Source organism: Bombina bombina, chromosome 5 (assembly GCF_027579735.1).
Source record: "Bombina bombina isolate aBomBom1 chromosome 5, aBomBom1.pri, whole genome shotgun sequence".
NCBI classification, from domain to species: Eukaryota; Metazoa; Chordata; class Amphibia; order Anura; family Bombinatoridae; genus Bombina; species Bombina bombina.
The window spans coordinates 567,099,330-567,122,773 of record NC_069503.1 but is presented as its reverse complement, the minus strand read 5'-3'; the positions used below and the strand labels follow the sequence as shown (position 1 = coordinate 567,122,773).

Below are 23,444 nucleotides of genomic sequence, written 5' to 3'. Positions count from 1 at the left end.
GTTAATATTTCAAATAATGTAAAGTATTATTTAATAATTGATTGTTCTTGTTGTTAAGGAGGATTAGTATAATGGATATAAAAACCTAAATTCAAAATCTAATTATTTTTTAACATACATATTATGCAAGTTTTGCTTTTTCATAATTAATCTCCCCCCCCCCATATATATATATATATATATATATATATATATATAGGGTTGCACCGATACCATTTTTTTATGACCGAGTACAAGTACCGATACTTGTTTTCAAATACTCGCCGATACCAATTACCGATACTTTTTTTAATGTCATGTGACAGTTTACCAAGCACAATACAGACTAATTATTTAAGATTCTTTCTTTATAATTAAAAAGGACTGTAATTCAAAAGACGTTATGAAATAATAAAACCGTTTTATTTGTCAAAAGTTCACTGAACATGTTTATAAATAAAAAATATTACAATAAAATATTAAATTTAAAGGGGTGATGCAATTGGGTTGTAGGGCTGTTATATAACATCTGACATTTGTATGGAGGTTCGACTCTAAGTTGAACAGTCTTTCACTTTCCACACTACTGCATGGGGCAGAAAGATATTTTTGGGCCATTTTAGCCAGAGCTGGAAATCTGTTTATTAACTGCCCAGTACTTCAGGGGTTTGTCTAAACAAGGTACAGTGATCTCTACTACAATAATACAAATAACAGCAATCTGTATTGGCAGAACAGTAGTAAACAATTTTTAGTTTAGTCTCCACTCCAGTTTAAAATGAAATGGGAACATGCAGTTTGAAAAAACGCCACAAGGTAGCATATGGGTAGGAAGTGGAGGTATCGGTTTAAGTATCGGTGCATTTGCATGAGTACAAGTACTCATGCAAATACTTGGTATCGGTACCGATACTAGTATCGGTATCGGTGCAACCCTATATTTATATATATATCTCAAAATGTACAAATCGAGTCCAGAACTAAACCCACATACAATGTCCTTAATGACAGACAAGCACAAAGTTGCAGTGGAAGAGTGAAAACAGGTTTCTTTTTTCTATATATAACAATATATATATATATATAAACCAAATCATGAAATAAACAAACATGAAATATATTCTAACTTAGAATTGTATTGGTTAATATATTCTAATTTAGAATTATAACAGTTTACTTTTTATCTTTGCTTTATTTCAGTATAGAATCGTACAAAAATCTGACTTTCCACCACCATGAAAAACACAATTTGTCTCTTAATTTATTTATTTTTTAGGAGAGAAAACATTACAAAATCTGTTTAGTTTGCTAAAAAGACAAAAAATAAAGAATCTCAGAGAAAAGACATAAAACTAACTTGCAGGTTTTCAGATTCCATCAATTTAGATTGTGAAAGAAATAAACTCTTTCGGTAAAATCAATTTTCTAGACCTTAAGGAATAAAAAATGAACAGTGCCTTATATAGTTCTGCTGACTTAAACTCATAGACATCAGCTTATTACAGGAAGCCTGAGCACAATGAAAAAATAAAATCCTTTTTTTATACTTAAATATAGTTAAAATAAGGGTACAATAGCTTATATAAATTCTGATTATTTTCTATTTATATCAATTGACACACCAATGCTACATTACACTGTCCCCTATCAAACTTGACTACATTCTATAAAAGTTATGTATTAATGTATTATATTAGAGGGACAATAAAGTCAAAATTAAATGTACATGGATTGGATAGAGCATGACATTTTAAACAACTTTCCAATTTACTTATATTATCAATTTAGCTTCTTAAAGGAATAAACTACTCCAATTTTTGTATTGTTTAAAAGATAAATAACACCCATTCCCCAGCTTTGCATAACCAATATTGTTATATTATTTAACTTTCTAACATCTAAAACTCTAAGGCAAGATTACAAGTGGAGCAATATTTAACACTCCAGCTCGAGCGTTAACTGCGCTAGAAGTAAGCATTTTGCGCATGTTGGATTGTGCTCGTATTACAAGTTGAAAGTACACGGTTTTCACTAACCCGACGTGCGTAAAAGCCAATTTAGAATATAGCACATGCGCTAACCTAAAACTCCATAGAAGTCCATGGAGCAAAAACAGTGGGAAAAAAACCGAACACCCTACTCATGCGCTACCATGGTCGCATATTTTCAAGTGCGTTAACTGACATGAAAATATGAATATTTCACATTCCAATGTTCTTCACATAGCAGAATATTTTTATATATATATATATATATATATATATATATATATATATATATATATATATATATATAAATATAAAGAGAGAGAGATGCACTCAGCTGAGACAGAACAAAAGCTAGAAAAACTTCCGTGCCTGTTCATTTTAGGGTGCACCTCAGGGTGCATACTCTTTTAGCACACTATGCCCCTTCACAGAGAAAAAATATCCTGTAGCATATCAGTCTGATCCTGCCCTGCCATATCAGTCACATCTCTCTAAGGGCATGTGTGCAAGGAGTCCACGTTTGGTTTCCCCTTTTACTCTTAGGGAGACCCACGAGCAATTTGCATAAATATACAAAGAGAGAGAGATGCACTCAGCTGAGACAGAATAAAAACTAGAACGACTTCCGTGCCTGTTCATTTTAGGGTGCCACTCAGGGTGCACCCAGGTGGTAAATCGCCATAGAACAGGTTAACAATGTTATTGAGCCAGTTGTTCGTTCCTGTGAGTGCACTTCTCTCTGTATGTATTTAGTCTCCCTATGGGAAAAAGGGGCAACCAGACGTGGACTCCTTGCTCAGTGTGCTTATTTCGGCGTTGGACTGACCATAATAGGCGGGTTCAGACTGATATACTACAGGAAAGTTCTACTCTGTGAAAAGCATTACTGGGGTAAAAAGCTGCACCCAGGTGGTAAATCGCCATAGAACAGGCTAACAATGTTATTGAGCCAGTTGTTCATTCCTGTGAGTGCACTTCTCTCTGTATGTATGTATATATATATATATATATATATATATATATATATATATATATATATATATATATATATATATATATATAATGGTGTTTTGATAAAATATATATCTATAAATACACATAGATGATTATTTATAGGTATAGATATATACAGATATATATATATACAGGGAGTGCAGAATTATTAGGCAAATGAGTATTTTGACCACATCATCCTCTTTATGCATGTTGTCTTACTCCAAGCTGTATAGGCTCGAAAGCCTACTACCAATTAAGCATATTAGGTGATGTACATCTCTGTAATGAGAAGGGGTGTGGTCTAATGACATCAACACCCTATATCAGGTGTGCATAATTATTAGGCAACTTCCTTTCCTTTGGCAAAATGGGTCAAAAGAAGGACTTGACAGGCTCAGAAAAGTCAAAAATAGTGAGATATCTTGCAGAGGGATGCAGCACTCTTAAAATTGCAAAGCTTCTGAAGCGTGATCATCGAACAATCAAGCGTTTCATTCAAAATAGTCAACAGGGTCGCAAGAAGCGTGTGGAAAAACCAAGGTGCAAAATAACTGCCCATGAACTGAGAAAAGTCAAGCGTGCAGCTGCCAAGATGCCACTTGCCACCAGTTTGGCCATATTTCAGAGCTGCAACATCACTGGAGTGCCCAAAAGCACAAGGTGTGCAATACTCAGAGACATGGCCAAGGTAAGAAAGGCTGAAAGACGACCACCACTGAACAAGACACACAAGCTGAAACGTCAAGACTGGGCCAAGAAATATCTCAAGACTGATTTTTCTAAGGTTTTATGGACTGATGAAATGAGAGTGAGTCTTGATGGGCCAGATGGATGGGCCCGTGGCTGGATTGGTAAAGGGCAGAGAGCTCCAGTCCGACTCAGACGCCAGCAAGGTGGAGGTGGAGTACTGGTTTGGGCTGGTATCATCAAAGATGAGCTTGTGGGGCCTTTTCGGGTTGAGGATGGAGTCAAGCTCAACTCCCAGTCCTACTGCCAGTTTCTGGAAGACACCTTCTTCAAGCAGTGGTACAGGACGAAGTCTGCATCCTTCAAGAAAAACATGATTTTCATGCAGGACAATGCTCCATCACACGCGTCCAAGTACTCCACAGCGTGGCTGGCAAGAAAGGGTTTAAAAGAAGAAAATCTAATGACATGGCCTCCTTGTTCACCTGATCTGAACCCCATTGAGAACCTGTGGTCCATCATCAAATGTGAGATTTACAAGGAGGGAAAACAGTACACCTCTCTGAACAGTGTCTGGGAGGCTGTGGTTGCTGCTGCACGCAATGTTGATGGTGAACAGATCAAAACACTGACAGAATCCATGGATGGCAGGCTTTTGAGTGTCCTTGCAAAGAAAGGTGGCTATATTGGTCACTGATTTGTTTTTGTTTTGTTTTTGAATGTCAGAAATGTATATTTGTGAATGTTGAGATGTTATATTGGTTTCACTGGTAAAAATAAATAATTGAAATGGGTATATATTTGTTTTTTGTTAAGTTGCCTAATAATTATGCACAGTAATAGTCACCTGCACACACAGATATCCCCCTAAAATAGCTATAACTAAAAACAAACTAAAAACTACTTCCAAAACTATTCAGCTTTGATATTAATGAGTTTTTTGGGTTCATTGAGAACATGGTTGTTGTTCAATAATAAAATTAATCCTCAAAAATACAACTTGCCTAATAATTCTGCACTCCCTGTATAGGAATATATATTTACAAATACAGAGAACATATTCTGCTGTGTGTAGAACATTTGAATGTGAAATATTAATATTAAATATACAGTATAACACTTATAAAATGAATACTGCATAAATATGTTTTTACATGTTTTCAGCTACTTGACTGTAAAGGGCTCCAATACACTTGTATGTCTATATATCTACACATATGTTTTTTTGTGTTTATATGTGTATACAGTATATATACAGGTGTGAATGGGGAGCAGGTGTGTTAAATTTTGTGGTATCCCTTTCACACTCTCTTATACAGGTCACTGGAAGTTCAACATGGCACCTCATGGCAAAGAATTCTCTGAGGATCTGAAAAAAAGAATTGTTGCTCTACATAAAGATGGCCTAGGCTATAAGAAGATAGCCACAACCCTGAAACTGAGCTGCAGCACAGTGGGCAAGATCATACAGCGGTTTCACAGGACAGGTTCCACTCATAAAAGGCCTCGCCATGGTCGACCAAAGAAACTGAGTGCCCATGCTCAGCGTCATATCCAGAGGTTGTCTTTGGGAAATAGACATATGAGTGCTGCCAGCATTGCTGCAGAATTTGAATGGGTAGGGGGTCAGCCTGTCAGTGCTCATACCATATGCTGCACACTGCATCAAATTAGTCCCAGGAGGAAGCCTCTTCTAAAGATGATGCACAAGAAAGCCCGCAAACAGTTTGCTGAAGACAAGCAGACTAAGGACATGGATTACTGGAACCATGTCCTGTGGTCCGATGAGACCAAGATAAACTTATTTGGTTCAGATGGTGTCAAGCATGTGTGGCGACAACCATTTGAGGAGTACAAAGACAAGTTTGTCTTGCCTACAGTCAAGCATGGTGGTGGGAGTGTCATGGTGTGGGGCTGCATGAGTGCTGCTGGCACTAGGGAGCTACAGTTAATTGAGGGAACCATGAATGCCAACATGTACTGTGACAAACTGAAGCAGAGCATGATCCCCTCGCTTCGGAGATTGGGCCGTAGGGGAGTATTCCAACATGATAACGACCCCAAACACACCTCCAAGATGACCACTGCCTTGCTAAAGAATCTGAGGGTAAAGGTGATGGACTGGCCAAGCATGTCTCCAGACCTAAACCCTATTAAGCATCTGTGGGGCATCCTCAAATAGAAGGGGGGCATGTCATCATGGAGGAGTGGAAGAGGAGTCCAGTGGCAACCTGTGAAGCTCTGGTGAACTCCATGCCCAAGAGGGTTAAGGCAGTGCTGGAAAATAATGGTGGCCACACAAAATATTGACACTTTGGGTCCAATTTGGACATTTCCACTTAGGGAAGTACTCACTTTTGTTGCCAACAGTTTAGACATTAATGGCTGTGTGTTGAGTTATTTTGAGGGGACAGCAAATTTACACTGTTATACAGGCTGTACACTCACTACTTTACATTGTAGCAAAGTGTCATTTCTTCAGTGTTGTCACATGAAAAGGTATAATAAAATATTTACAAAAATGTGAGAGGTGTACTCACTTTTGTGAGATACTGAATATATATATATATATATATATATATATACACACATACATATACATCTTTAAACATGTATATTTATGTATCTCTATGTTAAAGCCCTTTAGCTGACTTTTTTTTCCAGATGGTACAAGCACCAAAGGCTCTCTGAACAAGTGCTGTGTGTAAAATGCTGGTGCACGGTGAATACTTAAATACATTGTTGAAACAGCTATAGCTTTTATTAGAAGCATTTTTGCTAATACATTTATATTACAAAAACTCATTCTATTCAAAACTGAAATATATCCATGTGGATTCCAATTTTGTCTGGAATGTCCATTTAAGACAAAAACATATTTTCTGATTTATTTGTTTCAGTCGTTTTCTGATTTATTCAACCAGCATTGTGATACCTATAAATATCATTGAGTGATATCTCCCGACCTAAAATTTGATGTTTAATCCTCTGACAAACATGATAAGGTCCTTGAAAAAAAGAGGCATTTTAAATTTATAACTTCTACTATTACATCACATGTCCAACAACATCCCCCCCCCCAAAAAAAGAAGCCATTTTGAACCACATATAGAATTGGCAAGCAAGAATAAAGAATTCTGTAACTGAAATGATATGAATACAATGTTTAAACACAAGGATATATTTAGTACACAACCCACCTTTCTTCGCGGTTTTGTCCAACACATACTCGCCCTCCATGACGAGGTGTAGGATTGCTACAGAAACGTTGACGGACTTGGAATCCTATTCCGCAACTTGTGCTGCATGGTGACCAGGATGTCCAAGGAGTCCATCCTCCATTTCTATATAAAAGTAACATAAAATAAACCAGAAGTATTGTTTAAAATAAAAAAAATACTATTAAATACTATTTGAAAAAATCCCAAACATAAATTCTGAAGATACAAAATATTTCATTACAAAGTAATTGGGTAAGACCCAGTATATGATTACATTCTTAGTACTTTCAAGGGACAAATAATTGTTTTGCTAAATTGAAAATATTTAATTATTTAACAACTATGATGATTAAATTCATTAATATATTTTATACATAATTATTTTTGCTAAAACAATAAAAGTTTAAAGTTAACTTCATTTTTAATTTTCCCTTCACATAGATCATACCACTAAATCTATGTTCATTTCTAATTTTTTTTATTTTTTTACTTCAAAATTATTGCAGATACTTTAAACATGAATTCTAATTTCAGTTATTCAATTCACAGATAATATAATTGTCTGAAATGGGGTAATAACAGGAATTATGTGTTTGTGCTCTTTTTAAGCAAGGTCATGGATAAAAAATCTTAAAGGGACAGTCTAGTCAAAATTAAACTTTCATGATTCATATAGGGCATGCAATTTTAAACAACTTTCCAATGTACTTTTATCATTACATTTTCTTTGTTCCATTGGTATTCTTAGTTGAAAGCTAAACCTAGGTATGCTCACATGCTAATTTCTAAGCCATTGAAGGCCACCTCTTATCTCAGTGCATTTTGACAGTTTTTCAGTTAGCCAGAGCTAGTTCATGTGTGTTATTTAGGTAACATTGTGCTCACCCCCATGGAGTTATTTATCAGTCAGCACTGATTGGCTAAAATGGAAATCTATAGAAAAAACTGAGATAAGGGGGCAGTCAGCAGAGGCTTAGACACAAGGTAATCACAGAGGTTAAAAGTGTATTATTATAACAATGTTAGTTATACAAAATTGGGGAATAAGTAATAAAGGGATTATATATATTTTTAAGCAATAATAATTTTGGTGTAGACCACTGGTTTTCAAACTTGTCCTCAGGCCTCCCTAACAGGCCACATTTTGAGGATATCTGAACTGGAGCACAGGTGAAATAATCAGCTGATTAGTAAAAATGGTTATTTGACCTGCTCGCAACCAAGATAATCCTTAACCCTGGCCGGTTGGGGAAGCATGAGGGCAGGTTTAAAAAACAGTGGTATAGACTGTCCCTTTAATAAACCAATGATAAACTTACACATCATCAATTTCACTATCTCATGTTCAGCTGTTGTTGGATGTATATAATGAACTAGATACACAGAGGCTCATTGGACTGCTGAGAAGAATTGTCATTAAAGGGACACTAAACCCAAAAATTTTCTTTCGTGATTCAGATTGAGCATGACATTTTAAGCAACTTTCTAATTTACTCCTATTATCAAATTTTCTTCATTCTCTTGGTATCTTTATTTGAAATGCAAGAATGTAAGTTTAGATGCCGGCCCATTTTTGGTGAACAACCTGGCTTGTCCTTGCTGATTGATGGATAAATTCATCCACCAATAAAAAAGTGCTGTCCAGAGTACTTAGATGCCTTCTTTTTTTAAATAATAATACAAAGAGAACGAAGAAAAATTGATAATAGGAGTAAATTAGAAAGTTGCTTAAAATTGGATGCTCTTTCTGAATTACAAAAGAAAAAATTTGGGTTCAGTGTCCCTTTAAGCTGTGTTTGAAATGTATTGAGGCTCACTTATTTTCTAGCTTATTACCAGTGGGCAATCTTCCATTAGCATATATGGTTGTTTTAAATGGTCCAATACATGAAACCTGCCACAGCAAAGGAGAACTGCTAACAATTATTATTATTATTATTAGTTATTTGTAGAGTGTTGACAGATACTGCAGCACTAACAATGTGCTTGAGGAGTGATGAAATCGAAATTCATAGTGCAGTTTAAAGGTAAAGGAAACATTACAATACTTTTTATATAATCAAAGTATACACCAGCATTTCAGCTGATCATAGAAAAGATTTGCATAAAGTTTTAAAACTTTAACATTTGAAGGGTTTTGCAATGCAAGAACACAGATCCGCTCCTTGAAGTGTGTTTACCTGGTGTCATTTGCTATGGCCAGTGAAGGCAGATACCAATGAGCTCCTGCACAGATCTAAGCAATCACTTGGATGTATGTAGCAGGTTCAGCCATTTGCCACATATTTTAGACTGAATGCTCATTGGATTGCAGTTCATAAAGCAACATTTCCAAAGGTAAATTGCAAGGAAAGCAGGCAAAATAAACAATGAATGTACAACCTTTCTACTGGACAGTATACACCAGAATTTGTATTGTTTAAAAAGATAAATAATCCCTTTGTTACCCAGTCCCCAGTTTTGTATAACCAACACTGTTATATTAATACACTTTTTACCTCTGTGATTACCTTGTATCTAAGCCTCTGCAGACTGCCCCCTTATCTCAGTGCTTTTAACAGACATGCAGTTTAGTCAATCAGTGCAGACTCCTAAATAACTCCACGGGAGTTAGCAAAATGGTATCTATATGAAACACATGAACTAGTACTGTCTAACTGTAAAGAACTTTCAAAATGCTCTCAGCTAAGGTGCAGTTTTCAACAGTTTAGAAATCAGTTTGAGCCTAGCTAGGCTTAGCTTTTCAAAAATAACACAAAGGGAACAAAGCAAATTTAATGATAAAAGTCAATTGGAAAATGTCATGCCCTATCTGAATCATGAAAGTTTAATTTTGGCTAGACTTTCCCTTTGTCATTTGTCATTTGCTATAGCCAGTGAAGGCAGATACCAATGAGCTCCTGCACAGATCTAAGCAATCACTTGGAAGTATGTAGCAGGTTCAGCCACTTGCAACATATTTTAGAATGAATGCTCATTGGATTGCAGTTCATAAGGCAACATTTCCAAAGGTAAATTGCAAGGAAAGCAGGCAAAATAAACAATGAATGTACAATATAACCTTTCTACTAAGCTTAATTAAACATTTGATGGATTTAATTTAGAATTTAATGTCCCTTTAAATAATGGCACAATAAAAGACTTCTAATTCATTATCAACTACTGTACTGCTTTAGAACAATTTTCAATTTGCTTAATATGTTTCATTAGTCATATTTTATAATATATGGATTTTACCTTGAACAGTTGGCAATTTCTATTGTAGGACCCACACACTGTAATCCACCACATTGAGGACTGGGGTTATTACAAGAACGACTTCGGCACAGACAGATACCTAATGAATTCCCATCATTGTGGCTGCATGGATTCCATTCAGACCAAGAGCCATAGCTTCCATCAACTGTGTTGTTCCTGGACTGAAACAGACAAGAATCAATATGCAATTTAACATTGGTGACAGATATACTGAATTCATAGAACACTTAAATTAAATTCTCTGGTTTAACAACATGAAATCCAGGAAAATATATTATGACTCTAAAAGCACTTTTTCTATTTATAACCATTCAGAAATAATTAATCTTTTTACTTGGCCAAGAATATATCTATTTCAAGAATTGTGTTTTAAATGAAATAAAAAAATAAATAAAAAAATAAATACATGTATCTATATACAAAAGGCCCAGATGCATGTACTAATTTTTTATTGTGAGTGAACAAAACTAGCTAGTTAATTAAAATTTAAAAAAAATAACATATTGCTTTAATATAGCTTCCAAAAAAATGCCAGATTTACATATTATATTATCTAGTATCCTCCAAAATGTGATCTAAATACAATCTAAATAAAATCATAATACATGATGGCTGAGCATTTTAAACTTATTAACACTGCCTAAATAATTTTAATAAACATAGATAATTGATCATCTACTACCTAATTTACCATTTTCATGGAGTACATATTACATAATTATTAACATGTACAAATTCAGGGAAATGCTAATGTAAAAATAAATGCAACAAATAAGACACATACACACAAACATACACATGCTCAAAACACGGCTATAATTTAATCTCATACCTCCCAGCATTCCCGGGAGGCTTTCTAAGACAGGCAGGTGAGGTGGACTTGTGAGTAGTGGTCCACTGGTGTGTGGTTGGTGGAGCAATAAAAGGGGGGGCAAGATCACAGGTGTTCTGTGGGTGAGGTTGGGTGGAATTTGGGTACCACATGGACAGTCAGTGCAGTCCCTCTAAACATGGGCATTTGATCTGCCTAGGGAAGCATGTGGGAGTAAACATGGGCAGAGCACTCAACCTGTGACAATCCTGCAAGATCTGAGATTGAATGATAGGTATCTCATTAAGAGCAGAATCTTGGTGTGTAACGTTGCCCACTTTGTGTTAATCATAAAGACAGACACACAGAAAAATAGAGATTTTGTATTCTATTAAAAAAAGAGTAATTTATGTTAGCACTAGAATGTTTATTTAATCTAGAATAGAAATTATGTTAAATTTATTTTTTCTAGTTTTCAATTACTTTGAGCCAAGAAGTTTGATTGTCATGATGTGATAAGGTGATGTGAGATGACATGACAAGTAAAGTAACCAAAGCAGATAAGTCTCTTCATTGCTTGAGGAGTGGAGGACCTTCTCAAAAATATCCCGAACCGCCTATAGGGACAGTCAACCCCTCATTTGAAAGAAGGTGACTATGTCCTACTAGGATGCAAATGATCAAAATTTAAATTACTTGCAAAACTAAACATCATTCAAGTTTAACTGAGGCGGTCTTCTTCATTTCTTTACTTTGATTGTAAATATTTGGGTATTCGTGAAGTTATAAACTAAAACTATACGGATTTGCTGGGGAAAAAATGGTTGCATAATATTGAGGTAACGTAAGAAAATGTACTAAGATTGAGGTTTAAGTGCATTAAATTCAATATACTAAACATAACTTTAACAGTAAAACCATTGACAGAACCTAAAAATATTTGTGAAATGTACAGCAGTTCTGTTAAAAGTTATCTCTTGAATTGTTCAACTTTATCACACACATAACCAGCTGATTATTTAGCACCAGGATGTGTGCATGTGCATGCATATTTTCTAGAAAGAAGCACCTGTGACATCATATGTGACCTCACTATCCCTTGGAGTCTGCAAAGTAGCACCAGTGACATCATGTGTGACATCCCTAGCCCTTGAAGAATGTACAGTCTTGCAGCCTCCCACTTCATAAGCTGAATGGAATACGAATATGGAAATTTTCACTTTATTATTGATAACTTTTAACAGAAATATTTTTGAAAAAGCAAGTATGCTACATACATTATTTTAACTGTATTTATTTCCCTTTAAAAATCATAATCAAAATAATAACAGAAATTGGGGGCGGAGCCAAGGGCTGAAACAGCAGGAAGCATCTTGGAGAAGCTCCCGATTCAATTGTAGATTTTACGGGTTTTATTAAGCCTTTATTTCTAATGCGTGCATTTACAACCAGACCATTCATTAATAGTTCTACTAGTAGAATGTTGAGTCCAGAATCGTATTTTAAGCATGCATAACCTGCCTATGTTCTTAAGTTAAATCATGCAGCTGCCAGAAGAGACTGACAGTTGCAGGTTTTAAGCTTCCACACATCAACCCCCTCCCACCCCGTCAACTTGGTAAATGAGTAGTTTGACTCAAATGTAACTACTGAATAGAAATGGCCTCAAAAGCACAAGTGTTTGAAGACACAATATGTGATCTACTAGCAAAACAATTTTCTAGATTTAACTTGTTACTAGAGCAATGCTTTCATACATTTTGAAACCCACATAGCTTCAAAGATGGCAACGTACCCACTTGGTATGCAGATAAGATTTCTGTTGTGAAAGCGATCAGAATGCTGGAGGAAAGTGTGGAATGTCCTATAGTGTATACTATACATCAGTATATGCTTGTTTGATACGGATTGGTTTTACTGCTGGACGATCTTTGAATCCCTGCTAAAAACAACCACTAAAGTCTGACAACATATCCTACCTGGTATTTAGTGAAGGGTTAATTTTACCTTTTTTTTTTTCACTGCTTGAATTTGGAGCTCTGTGCTTATGAGGACATTTGATCTGAACTTATAAAGATTCCTGTATTTAATTAATGCCTTTAATGTTATGCACCACTTTAATTGCATCAGTCTCTTTTTTTTCAATTTACCTACCCCAAATAACCAGCACTGTGCAATATATTAGGCTTGTTTTATTATTATTATTATTGTGCTGGTGCAGTTTAGCAAGCTTTCTGGGTATGGAACAGAATGTATTCAAGATAGAGCTAGAAGGGGATAGTTTTCAAAGGTTCTGGTAACTAATGTTCTGTTTAGTTTACACTTTTCTAATTGTTTCCAATGTGTTTGCAACCATTTTATTTCACTCTGTAAACAGGCTTATTTACATTTAGTGATATGAAGTATCTGTCAATTTTCTAACTGAAGCTCTGACAATTTATTCTCTATAAAACCCCATTCCTTTTGCAATATATATATCATTTGATTGTATGTGGCTGTTCTCCATTTTATTGCTAGTGCTTACGTTTTGAGCCAGTTGTTCTAATATATATATATATATATATATATATATATATATATATATATATATATATATATATATATATATATATATATATATATATATATATATATATAATGTTAATTTTATTTGGATCCAAGAGTGGACCATTATATATTGACCCCTACAATCCCCCTTATTAATAATATGATATGGTTGGTGGTCCAAGAGAGGCCACTGTTTACTGTAGGGGTAACCTTCCCTAATTTACTATATTCTAGGCCCGGGTTCTTCAAACCATGGGTCAGGAACCATTACTGGGTTTCAAAACCATGTTTGCTGCATTGCGACTTGTGTTTGTGTTATAGGAGAGTGTGCGTGTTGCGTGTATGTATGAGTGTGTGTTGTGTGTGTGTTGCATGAGAGTGGTGTGTGTGTGCTGTATGAGACTGTGTGCTGTATTAGTGTGTGTGGTGTGTGTTGTATGAGAGTGTGTGTTGTATTAGTGTGTATGTTGTATGAGAGTGTGTGTTGTGTGTGTGCTGTATGAGAGTGGTGTGTGTGTGCTGTATGAGAGTGTGTGCTGTATTAGAGTGTGGTGTATGAGAGTGTGTGTTGTATTAGTGTGTATGTTGTATGAGAGTGTGTGTTGTATTAGTGTGACGAATCAAGCCTTCTCAGCATCACAATAGAGGGGAGTGGGCATGAAGTGGTTAATGGCACACAGCTCTGGTTGCCTTATCCTTGCAACTCTGCAAAAGGACCTTTAAAAGAGACACCACATTAACCAAATCCGACCCACACTACTCTAATTAACAATTTCCCTGCTGCCACCACCAAAACTTTTAAATTAAAGGAGAGTTTTGGGGAACCCCTAACGACTCACACTATTTAACAATTAGGTACGTGCCTTTAACCGTGTCTCAACAGGAGTGTGAATTCAGATATTACAGCCCAAAGACAGAATTATATTTTCTATGTATTTAATAACAAAAATATCAACATAGGTTACACAGTGCAAAATTATAAAGACACTCAAAACAACATACAATTACAAAGCTACAGTTCTTTAAAAAACAAAATGGGACATGAAAAAGAATTACACAATACCTTACTTATTATCAAATTCCTTTAGATATGTGGAAAGCTGCCATCCGATGTTAGTCTCGCTTAAAAACCCTTTTTCTTGCCTACTTGAATCCAATTCTCTTTGTCGTGTCCAAGACAATGCCCTGGTTATAATTTATGACGACTTCAGCCAATGCCAACAAGTCTTAACTACCACTATCAGTCTCCAAGGGGAAGAGCATTCTGCATTCCTACACACAGTTATACCACATCACTATTCTTAAAGAGGGGGGGGAAGGGGCTCAATCCACAGCTTCTCTGCAGCAGATTTCACACACACAGAACAAACAGTTCACCTTAACCCCTTCCATGCTGAGACAATACCACCTCTGCTGAGCAGCCAATCCAGGCATCAACTACTCCACATGATTGTATCATGACAATTAGTGTGTGTGGTGTGTATGTTGTATGAGAGTGTGTGTTGTATTAGTTTGTGTGGTGTGTATGTTGTATGAGAGTGTGTGTTGTATTAGTGTGTGTGGTGTGTGTTGTATGAGAGTGTGTGTTGTTTTAGTTTGTGTGGGGTGTGTTGTATGAGAGTGTGTGTTGTATTAGTCTGTGTAGTGTGTATGTTGTATGAGAGTGTGTGTTGTATTAGTGTGTGTGATGTGTGTTTTATGAGAGTGTGTATTAGTGTGTGTGGTGTGTGTTGTATGAGAGTGTGTGTTGTATTAGTGTGTGTAGTGTGTATGTTGTATGAGAGTGTGTGTTGTATTAGTGTGTGCAGTGTTTGTGTTCTATGAGAGAGTGTGTGCGGTGTGTGTGTGGTATGAGAGTGTGTGCGTGTTATTACCTTTTACAACACTTTCAGCTTGACAACAATCAGGAATAAAGTAAACACACTTTTTAGTCACTTTTACAAAAATTGCATCTATCTTATTGTATATTACTTCATAAATGTTCAGACCAAGCATAAAAATTAGACATGTGCATGGCAAAAAAATTCGGTTCAGATCTATTCGGATTTTTCGAATTTCAGTTCGGAGCGATTCGAATTCGGAAAAATTTGAATCAATTAAGTTCGGATTTGTTTCGGATTCATTTGGATTCTAATAAATTCGGTTCGGATTTGTTTCGGATTCATTCGGATTCTAAATTTGGCTGGATTCAGTTCGGTTCGGTTCGGAATTTCGGTAAGTGTTAGGTGGGATTAGACTAGTATTATGTACTGTATATTAGGTGTAACCCATAGCAGAGTGATATAACCTAATATACTATACAATACTAGTGTAATCCATGGCCATCCGAATCTACCAAATAAATCTGAATAAATCCGAACTAATTCGGATTTATTCGGTAGATTCTGCAGTATTTTAATTCGGAAATTCGGTTCGATCCGAATCTCAGAATTTTCTGAATTTTCTGAATTTCAGAATCGAACCGAACCGAATTGCACATGTCTAATAAAAATAGGGTTGCAAAGATATGTGCTACCATGGCACTAGGTCTTGGGACAAAAGTTTGAAGAACCCTGTTCTAGGCTAACTGAACATGTTCTGAATGTGTTCATAATTTTTTACAGTTTTGTCACTTGATTTTGATAGGTAATATTATCCAATCCTGTGCTGATGTGTGTTCTCATTGCTCTGTTATTTAATTACAGACAGTGTACTTCCTATGTTATATACTTAGCGTGATAAATGAGAATGTGTCTTTTCTTTGTGTTTTTATTGTATGATTTTGCCTGTAGTATTTTACATAGACCTCAATAAAAAAATAATAATAATAATAATAGAAATCAATGGTGATTAAATAATATATTTTCAACATCACTGAGTCTATCATATGAACTATTGTTATAATTCAGTAAATATGATTTAAACATTTTCTGGTAATAATCTTTTCTGATAAGTATTCTAAATTATGTCAAAGTAATTTTATTGTGATCTATTAATGTAAAAAAAGGTAAAACATATATAAATTTAACAGCTTCTTTGATGGAAAAAACACAAAGGAAATATTTAATTAGACTGGATTTTCTGGCAACAAAATCAGGGTTGTACATTCTAGATTTTGCCCCTTCAGTCTAGGTACTCTCAATATGCATTTGAGTGTAATCTTGCTGAGGAAGATGTATCACTATTAAATATATGAAAGCCCTATTTGTTCTTTGAGAAACTCTTCTTTTTCATTTATTTACTTTTTTCTCTAAATCATTTTTTTTTATTTTAGTTTTTTTTGGTCGACTTTTTACTGGAAATTAAACGGACATTATACTGTATACGTACGTCTGGGGTTTTGCTGTTTCCCTTGTTTAGAGAGGGATTGCCTGGTATTTCGGTGCTGGACTGTACTGTGAAGTCAGGATCAGACTGATATGCTACAGGAAAGTTCTTCTCTGTGAAAGGCACATATTGAGCAAAAAGAGGCTGCTTCTAGGGTGTTAACTAGCCATAGAACAAGCTATTATACTATTGTTCGTTCCCAGTTTGAGCGCTTCTCTCTTTTTATTTATGCAAATGATGACACTTAGGGAAGTCTCCCTAAGTGTGATGCGGGAATCCAGACGTGGACCCGTTGCTTGGTGTGCCTAGAGGGCAGTGGCGTCACTAGGGGGGTGCGGGCCGCACCTGGGTGACATCCTCCAGGGGGTGACACCAAAAAAAAAAATTTTTTTTTTTTAAATTTTATTGAAATTCAAAGAAATACAAAGTTGAGATGCATAGATTTTTTTTATTAGAGGAGCTGGCATTTGTGAACATTAGTGGAACTGGGGAAGTTGTAGACACACAATTTTTTTGCCACTTGAGCCAGTGCTGCAATTTCCACAAATAGTTTTCCCAGCTGCTTTTGCTTGTTTGTACTTTGCTCCTCCCCTGCTCAATTTCACTATGAATGTTGTGGGCGTGCCGTGGGGCTTGCAAAGTTGCGCTGCTAGCCTAAACCTGCCTGCCTATCTGTGCTCACTGCTCAGTGACATGTGGAGCAGTGGAGTCACTCACTGCTGTGCTGTCTCTCTAAACGGGAACTGGGAAATTGTGAGGGGATGCCTGGCACCTGACCGCATGACTGTTTGACACTGTCTCTAAAGTGAAGGAGCCATGTATGATGCCCACCAGACCTTTACGGTTACGGTACACTAAGTGCACACTGAACAGGTAGGAGGGCGGGTGGGGGTCTGGGGGTGAGCAGAGTGCAGAGGTGATTGGCCATAAGAAGCGGTAGGCACGCGGCCCGGGGCTGTGCACTGACAGACTTGGAACAGAGTCAGAGAGCAGAATTTTCATAGTTTGCGCGCCTAAACCTTTTCTTCAGTGATTTATGCTCTGTTTTTCTTTCATTTGATGCTCTGCTGAGCCAGGGAGCAGCTCTAAAGCATGAGCTTTATAATTAATGCAGTGCAGTTGACATATTTTGTATGTGTGTGTCTGAGTTTTTGTGTGTGTGTGTGTGTCAGTGTTTTTGTGTGTGTGTCTGAGTGTGTTTCTGAGTGTTTGTGTGTGCATTTGAGTATGTTTTTAAGTGTTTCTGAGTGTTTGTATGTGTGTGTGCCGGTGTTTTTGTGTGTTTCTACTTTCTGGGGGGGGGGGGTGACACCATAACTTACCGCACCGGGTGACACCAACCCTAGTGATGCCACTGCTAGAGGGATATGACTGCACCTCACTGATGAGGCCCACACTAGGCCGAAACGTACGTCTGGGGTTTTGCCGTTTCTCTCGTTCAGAGAGGTATTGCCTGGTATTTCGGTGCTGGACTGTACTGTGAAGTCAGGATCAGAATGATATGCTACAGGAAAGTTCTTCTCTGTGAAAGGCACATATTGAGCAAAAAGAGTCTGCTTCTAGGGTGTTAACTAGCCATAGAACAAGCTATTATGCTATTGTTCGTTCCCAGGTTGAGCGCTTCTCTCTTTTTATTTATGCAAATTATGACACTTAGGGAAGTCTCCCTAAGTGTGATGCGGGAATCCAGACGTGGACCCGTTGCTCAGTGTGCCTAGAGGGATATGGCTGAACCTCACTGACGAGGCCCACACTAGGCCGAAACGTATGTATGGGGGTTTGCCATTTCTCTCGTTCAGAGAGGTATTGCCTGGTATTTCGGTGCTGGACTGTACTGTGAAGTCAGGATCAGACTGATATGCTACAGGAAAGTTCTTCTCTGTGAAAGGCACATATTGAGCAAAAAGAGGCTGCTTCTAGGGTGTTAACTAGCCATAGAACAAGCTATTATGCTATTGTTCATTCCTAGGTTGAGCGCTTCTCTCTTTTTATTTATACTGTAAAGAGGTTTCCCCTTTTAATGTGTTCTCATTTATCCATTTTACCTGTTGGAGTGTATTAAATTGTTTGCAAACAGCTCCTTTACCTTTACATTAAAAATAGCTGTGTTTGCCTGTTGAAAATGCCAGCTCTACTGAAAAAATGAATATGTGTGTATGCTCTTTAGAAAAGCTTTGTAAAGGTCCCATACCAGCATAAATTAACCCCCCAGTTTGGGTGAAAAAGAGGGAGATGATTTATATGATATTTTAAACAAATGTATTTGTAATATATAGCACTAATCTCAATTAAATTATCACTGAACAATCAAAAATTTAAAGGGACATTACATTTCAATGTTGTTTGTTCTTTGTAAAAGAGAATATTTCAAATTAATATTTTAAATAAATACTGGATAATGGAAGAAATATTATTGTTATTATTTGTAATATATCTATTTGTTTATTGATTATTGTAGTTAAGTTGACTGGAGTAGCCATGTTAGTGCAGTGATTCAGGCAGCTAAATAAAATAGTATTGAAGTAATTAGTGATACTGTTTTATTGGACTAACAGTGCTTTAACAAAAAATACATGATTTTAGGGGGTTCTTCTATTCTTCAGGTCTGAAGCAATACTGATTAATAATGCTTAAAACCTGATGAAGGAAAGAAAATGTGAAAAGCTTGTATTTCAATGTATATTTAGTTCAATAAAAACTATATCACTGCTTAAGGAAATAGTGTTTCTTTCATAGTATAAAATTATGGCATAATTTCATCCTTAGGTCTATAGCATCAAACATTTTTGTCTTAGCTCTCTTCAAACTTCTGTTATATTTTGAACAGAAAATACCCCATTTAATAAGTTGCAGGGAGACAATGTTCCCAAGCAGGGAACTTGTCCTTCTGAGCTTGCCGGCTGCAATGCAAGCATCACTGGCAGAAGCTATGATTGCACCAGACTGTGCACAATCACACAAGAGCAGGGGCTGTAAAACACTCTGACCAGATCAGTCCAGGGTGATTTTGTTATGCCATTTCTAAGGTCAACGATGGGTTAGGAAGCAGCGGCTGTTTGACTGCTGTTTCCTAACTTGCAGTTGCAGGCTATGATGAGTACGCCTATAACTTAGTAGTGCCAAACCGGCCCAACATCTTCAAAAATGGAGCCTAAAGTCTTCATATCAGAAAGCATATATTCTGATATTAACTCATAGGGGCAGATTTAACAAGCAGCGGATGCTGCTTAATTCGCCCAAAGTTTCCGGCTAAAGTTAAGATGCAGCAGTCGTAAAACCGCTGCTCCTTAACTTGTCCGCCACCTTTTAGGCAGACTGCAATCATCCCTATCAGATAAGATTGGGATGATTGACACACCCTGCTAGCGGCCGATTGGCCGCGAATGTGCAGGGGGGAGGCATTGCACAAGCATTTCTTGTGAAATGCTTGTGCAATGTTAAATGTTGATAGCGTATGCTGCCGGCATTTAGCGATGCAGGGCGTAACATGATTGGGTTTAATAAATTAACCCCATAATAGTAGCCTGAAATAAAAAAAAAATCTATAGTTACTTGTAAGTTACTCCAGAAAAAAAGGTTACTTTTGTATTTCCTCTTTATTGATGATATTGCCCTGAAAAAAAAAGATAATCATTGCCACAGATTCTAAGGCCAAATAATAATACTTCCACATTTTAAAAAATATATTAGAAAAGAGAAATGATTTGCTATTGAGCATTATTACCACTTATCATTGCACTGTGAAGACTCTGAATTGCATTCCTAGATGTGATGAAATCAAAACTCTCTGACATTTGTTCCCTGAGCTGTACCTTCCCTTAGGCTTTATTGTAACTCTTAAGAATTTGAACCAAACTGCAATTATTTTTTTTATCTGCCTATTCCCAGAGCCTACTGACATAAAAGGGAAAGAAATGGACAGTTTTGTTTTATTTCAGAGCCAGGCAGATTAGGGCTGCAGACAATTGGTCTTTTGATACAAATGGAGATAAGAGTAATGATAAAGATTGAATGAATGCTTGTCAGAATAAGAAAGAACGGGCAGAATATAGCGAATCTAGCAGAACACAATGTTTTAACGTCTATTTTCTGCAACAAAGACAATTCACACAATTGGCAATAATAAAAATAAAATGACTATTTACTTGTAAATTAAGTGAGAAACCAATACTTTTGGAAACACAAGAAGTGCAAATTGTTTCGATAAATTTCAAGATTCACAGTTTTAATTTAACAATAAATGGAGTTTTATTTACATTTATTTACATTTAATGCGATTGGCATCCCTCCATACACAGCTAGAATTGCTATCATGTTGCTTTTGCTCATAATCGTTATGCGCCATTATTAAACTATACTGTAACTACACAAAGATATGTAAATGTTATCAATAAATATTTAAATGCTCGTGGCAAATAGAGTTGCTTTTTTTTCCATAAATAAAGAGTATTTGCATTGAGTAAAAGATAGACAGATACATATATATTGATATGCAACAGGTCCAGCACTAGCTTGTAGATAAGCAGTTCATTATCTGTATATTGAAGTGCACGTACGCCTGAGGGTCGTGCAACTCCTCGCATATATTAGTCATGCTCAAGGGTCAGTGAGACCCGAAACATTGCTGTTTTACCTTTATGTCACCATAATAAAGATTACTTCAATTTGAAGACACAGTGCTGACACCATCTTTTGTTCTTTGAATATATATATATATATATATATATATATATATATATATATATATATATATATATATATATATATATATATATATAAGGTTAAAGGGACAGTCTACTCTAGGATTTTTATTTTTTTAAAAGATAGATAATCCATTTATTACCCATTCCCCAGTTCTGCATAACCAACAAAGTTATATTAATATATAGTTTTTACCTTAGTGATTACCTTGTATCTAAGCCTCTGCAGACTGAACCCTTATTTCCGTTCTTTTGACAGAATTGCATTTTAGTCAATCAGTGCTGAATCATAAATAACTCTATGGGAGTGTTCACAATGTTATCTATATGCCACATATGAACTAGCGCTGTCTTATCTTATTACCGTAGTGTGCACTTTCAATTCAAGTAATTGGAAATCCAAAATTCTCTAAGTTATATTACAGAAAAAGATGAAGGGGAATAATACACGTGCAGTGGATATAAAAAGTCTACACACCCTAATAAAATTGTAGGTTTTTGAAATGTAAAGACAAAAATAACAACAATGCAAATGTCAGACTTTTTCCATCTGTAATGTGATCTTCCAACAAGCACAAATCCAGAGGGAATTTTTTTTTGCATGAGTCTGAACACTCTTTCATAATGGGGGGCTCTAACCATCTTCACAGTTAACCATCATGCCTGTAGATAAATAGCATACACCTGCCATCAATTAATTCTGATTAAACCCAGATTAAATCAGCTGTTGCTGTAGAATTTACATGAATGATGAGGGCTGCATCCTTCTGGGAGAGCCATTGTCTTCAAAAGGTTTCTAAAGAAACTGCAAGAGCTAATTATTGAAAAGTACCAACCAAGAGAGGTATATAAAACAATATAAAAGGAACTGTACCATGTACTATGGTACACTGTAAAATCCATCATCAATAAGTGGAAAACAATGTGGCACAGAGACATTACAAATATCTGGATGGCCCTTCAAAGTTAATGAGAGGACAAGGAGAAAACTTATCAGGAAGGCCACCAAGAGGCCAACAGCAACATTGAAGGAGCTACAGGAATTTCTGTCAGGTACAGTTCACTCCTTGTATATGACCACCATCTCTCGTATTTTGCATGTCTTGTCTGTCGGGCAGGGCGGAAAGACGGAAACACCATTTTACAAAAAGGAACATCCAAGCCTGTCTAAATTATGCTAAAAGGTTAATCCAGTTACCCCAAACCATGTGGTAAAATGTACTATGGGGTTGAGGAGACAAAGGTGCAACTTTTAAGCCTAAATTGTAAAAAAAATATGTTTTTGGCACAAAGCCAATAAAGTTAATCAACCAAGGAACATCATTCTGACTTTGAAGCATGGTGGTGGTAGCATCATGCTTTGGGGCTGCTTCTCTTTAGCTTGGTCAGGGGATCTTGTCAAGATAGATGCGATAATGAATAAGATATTTTGGCACAAAACGTGCTGGCCTCTGTCAGAAAGCTGAAGATGAAAAGAATGTGCAAAATTGATAGAGACTAAGGGATAGATTTATGTAGCTGCAAATGCATCTGTTTCTGTGCGAGCCTTTAGGCTCGCCGGAAACATAATTTAAGATGCAGCGGTCTTAACACCATTGCTCCTTAACTCATCCCCCATCTCTGAGGTGGGGGACAGCAATCATCCTGATCATATCTGATTGACACCCCCTGCTAGCGGTCGATGGGCCGTGAATCTGCAGGGGGCGGCATTGCACAAGCATTTCACAAGGAATGCTTGTGCAATGATAAATGTAGATAACGCATGCTGTCGTCATTTAGTGATGGATCATGTCCGCCTGCATCTTAATAAATTTGCCCCTTATTCACAAAGATTTGTTTCTTATAATTAACTATATGCTTTTTCCTTTGGATTTCTGATTGTTGGAAGATCGCATTACAGATAAAAAAGTCTGACATTTACATTGCAGGTATTTAAAGGGCCATTAAACCC

General features: G+C 36.3%; 1 protein-coding gene across 1 annotated transcript in view; it reads right to left on the bottom strand.

Moving 5' to 3' along the window:
• The window catches only part of SEMA5A (semaphorin 5A), a 1,142,184-nt gene that overhangs the window by 176,181 nt on the left and 942,559 nt on the right, over nt 1–23,444 (bottom strand). Inside the window, exons 17-18 of the mRNA XM_053715801.1 lie at nt 10,109–10,290; nt 6,851–6,994 (exon numbers count right to left, since the gene is read on the bottom strand). Of these exons, the coding sequence (XP_053571776.1) occupies nt 6,851–6,994; nt 10,109–10,290 (326 nt within the window). The remainder of the gene's footprint in view (nt 1–6,850; nt 6,995–10,108; nt 10,291–23,444) is intronic.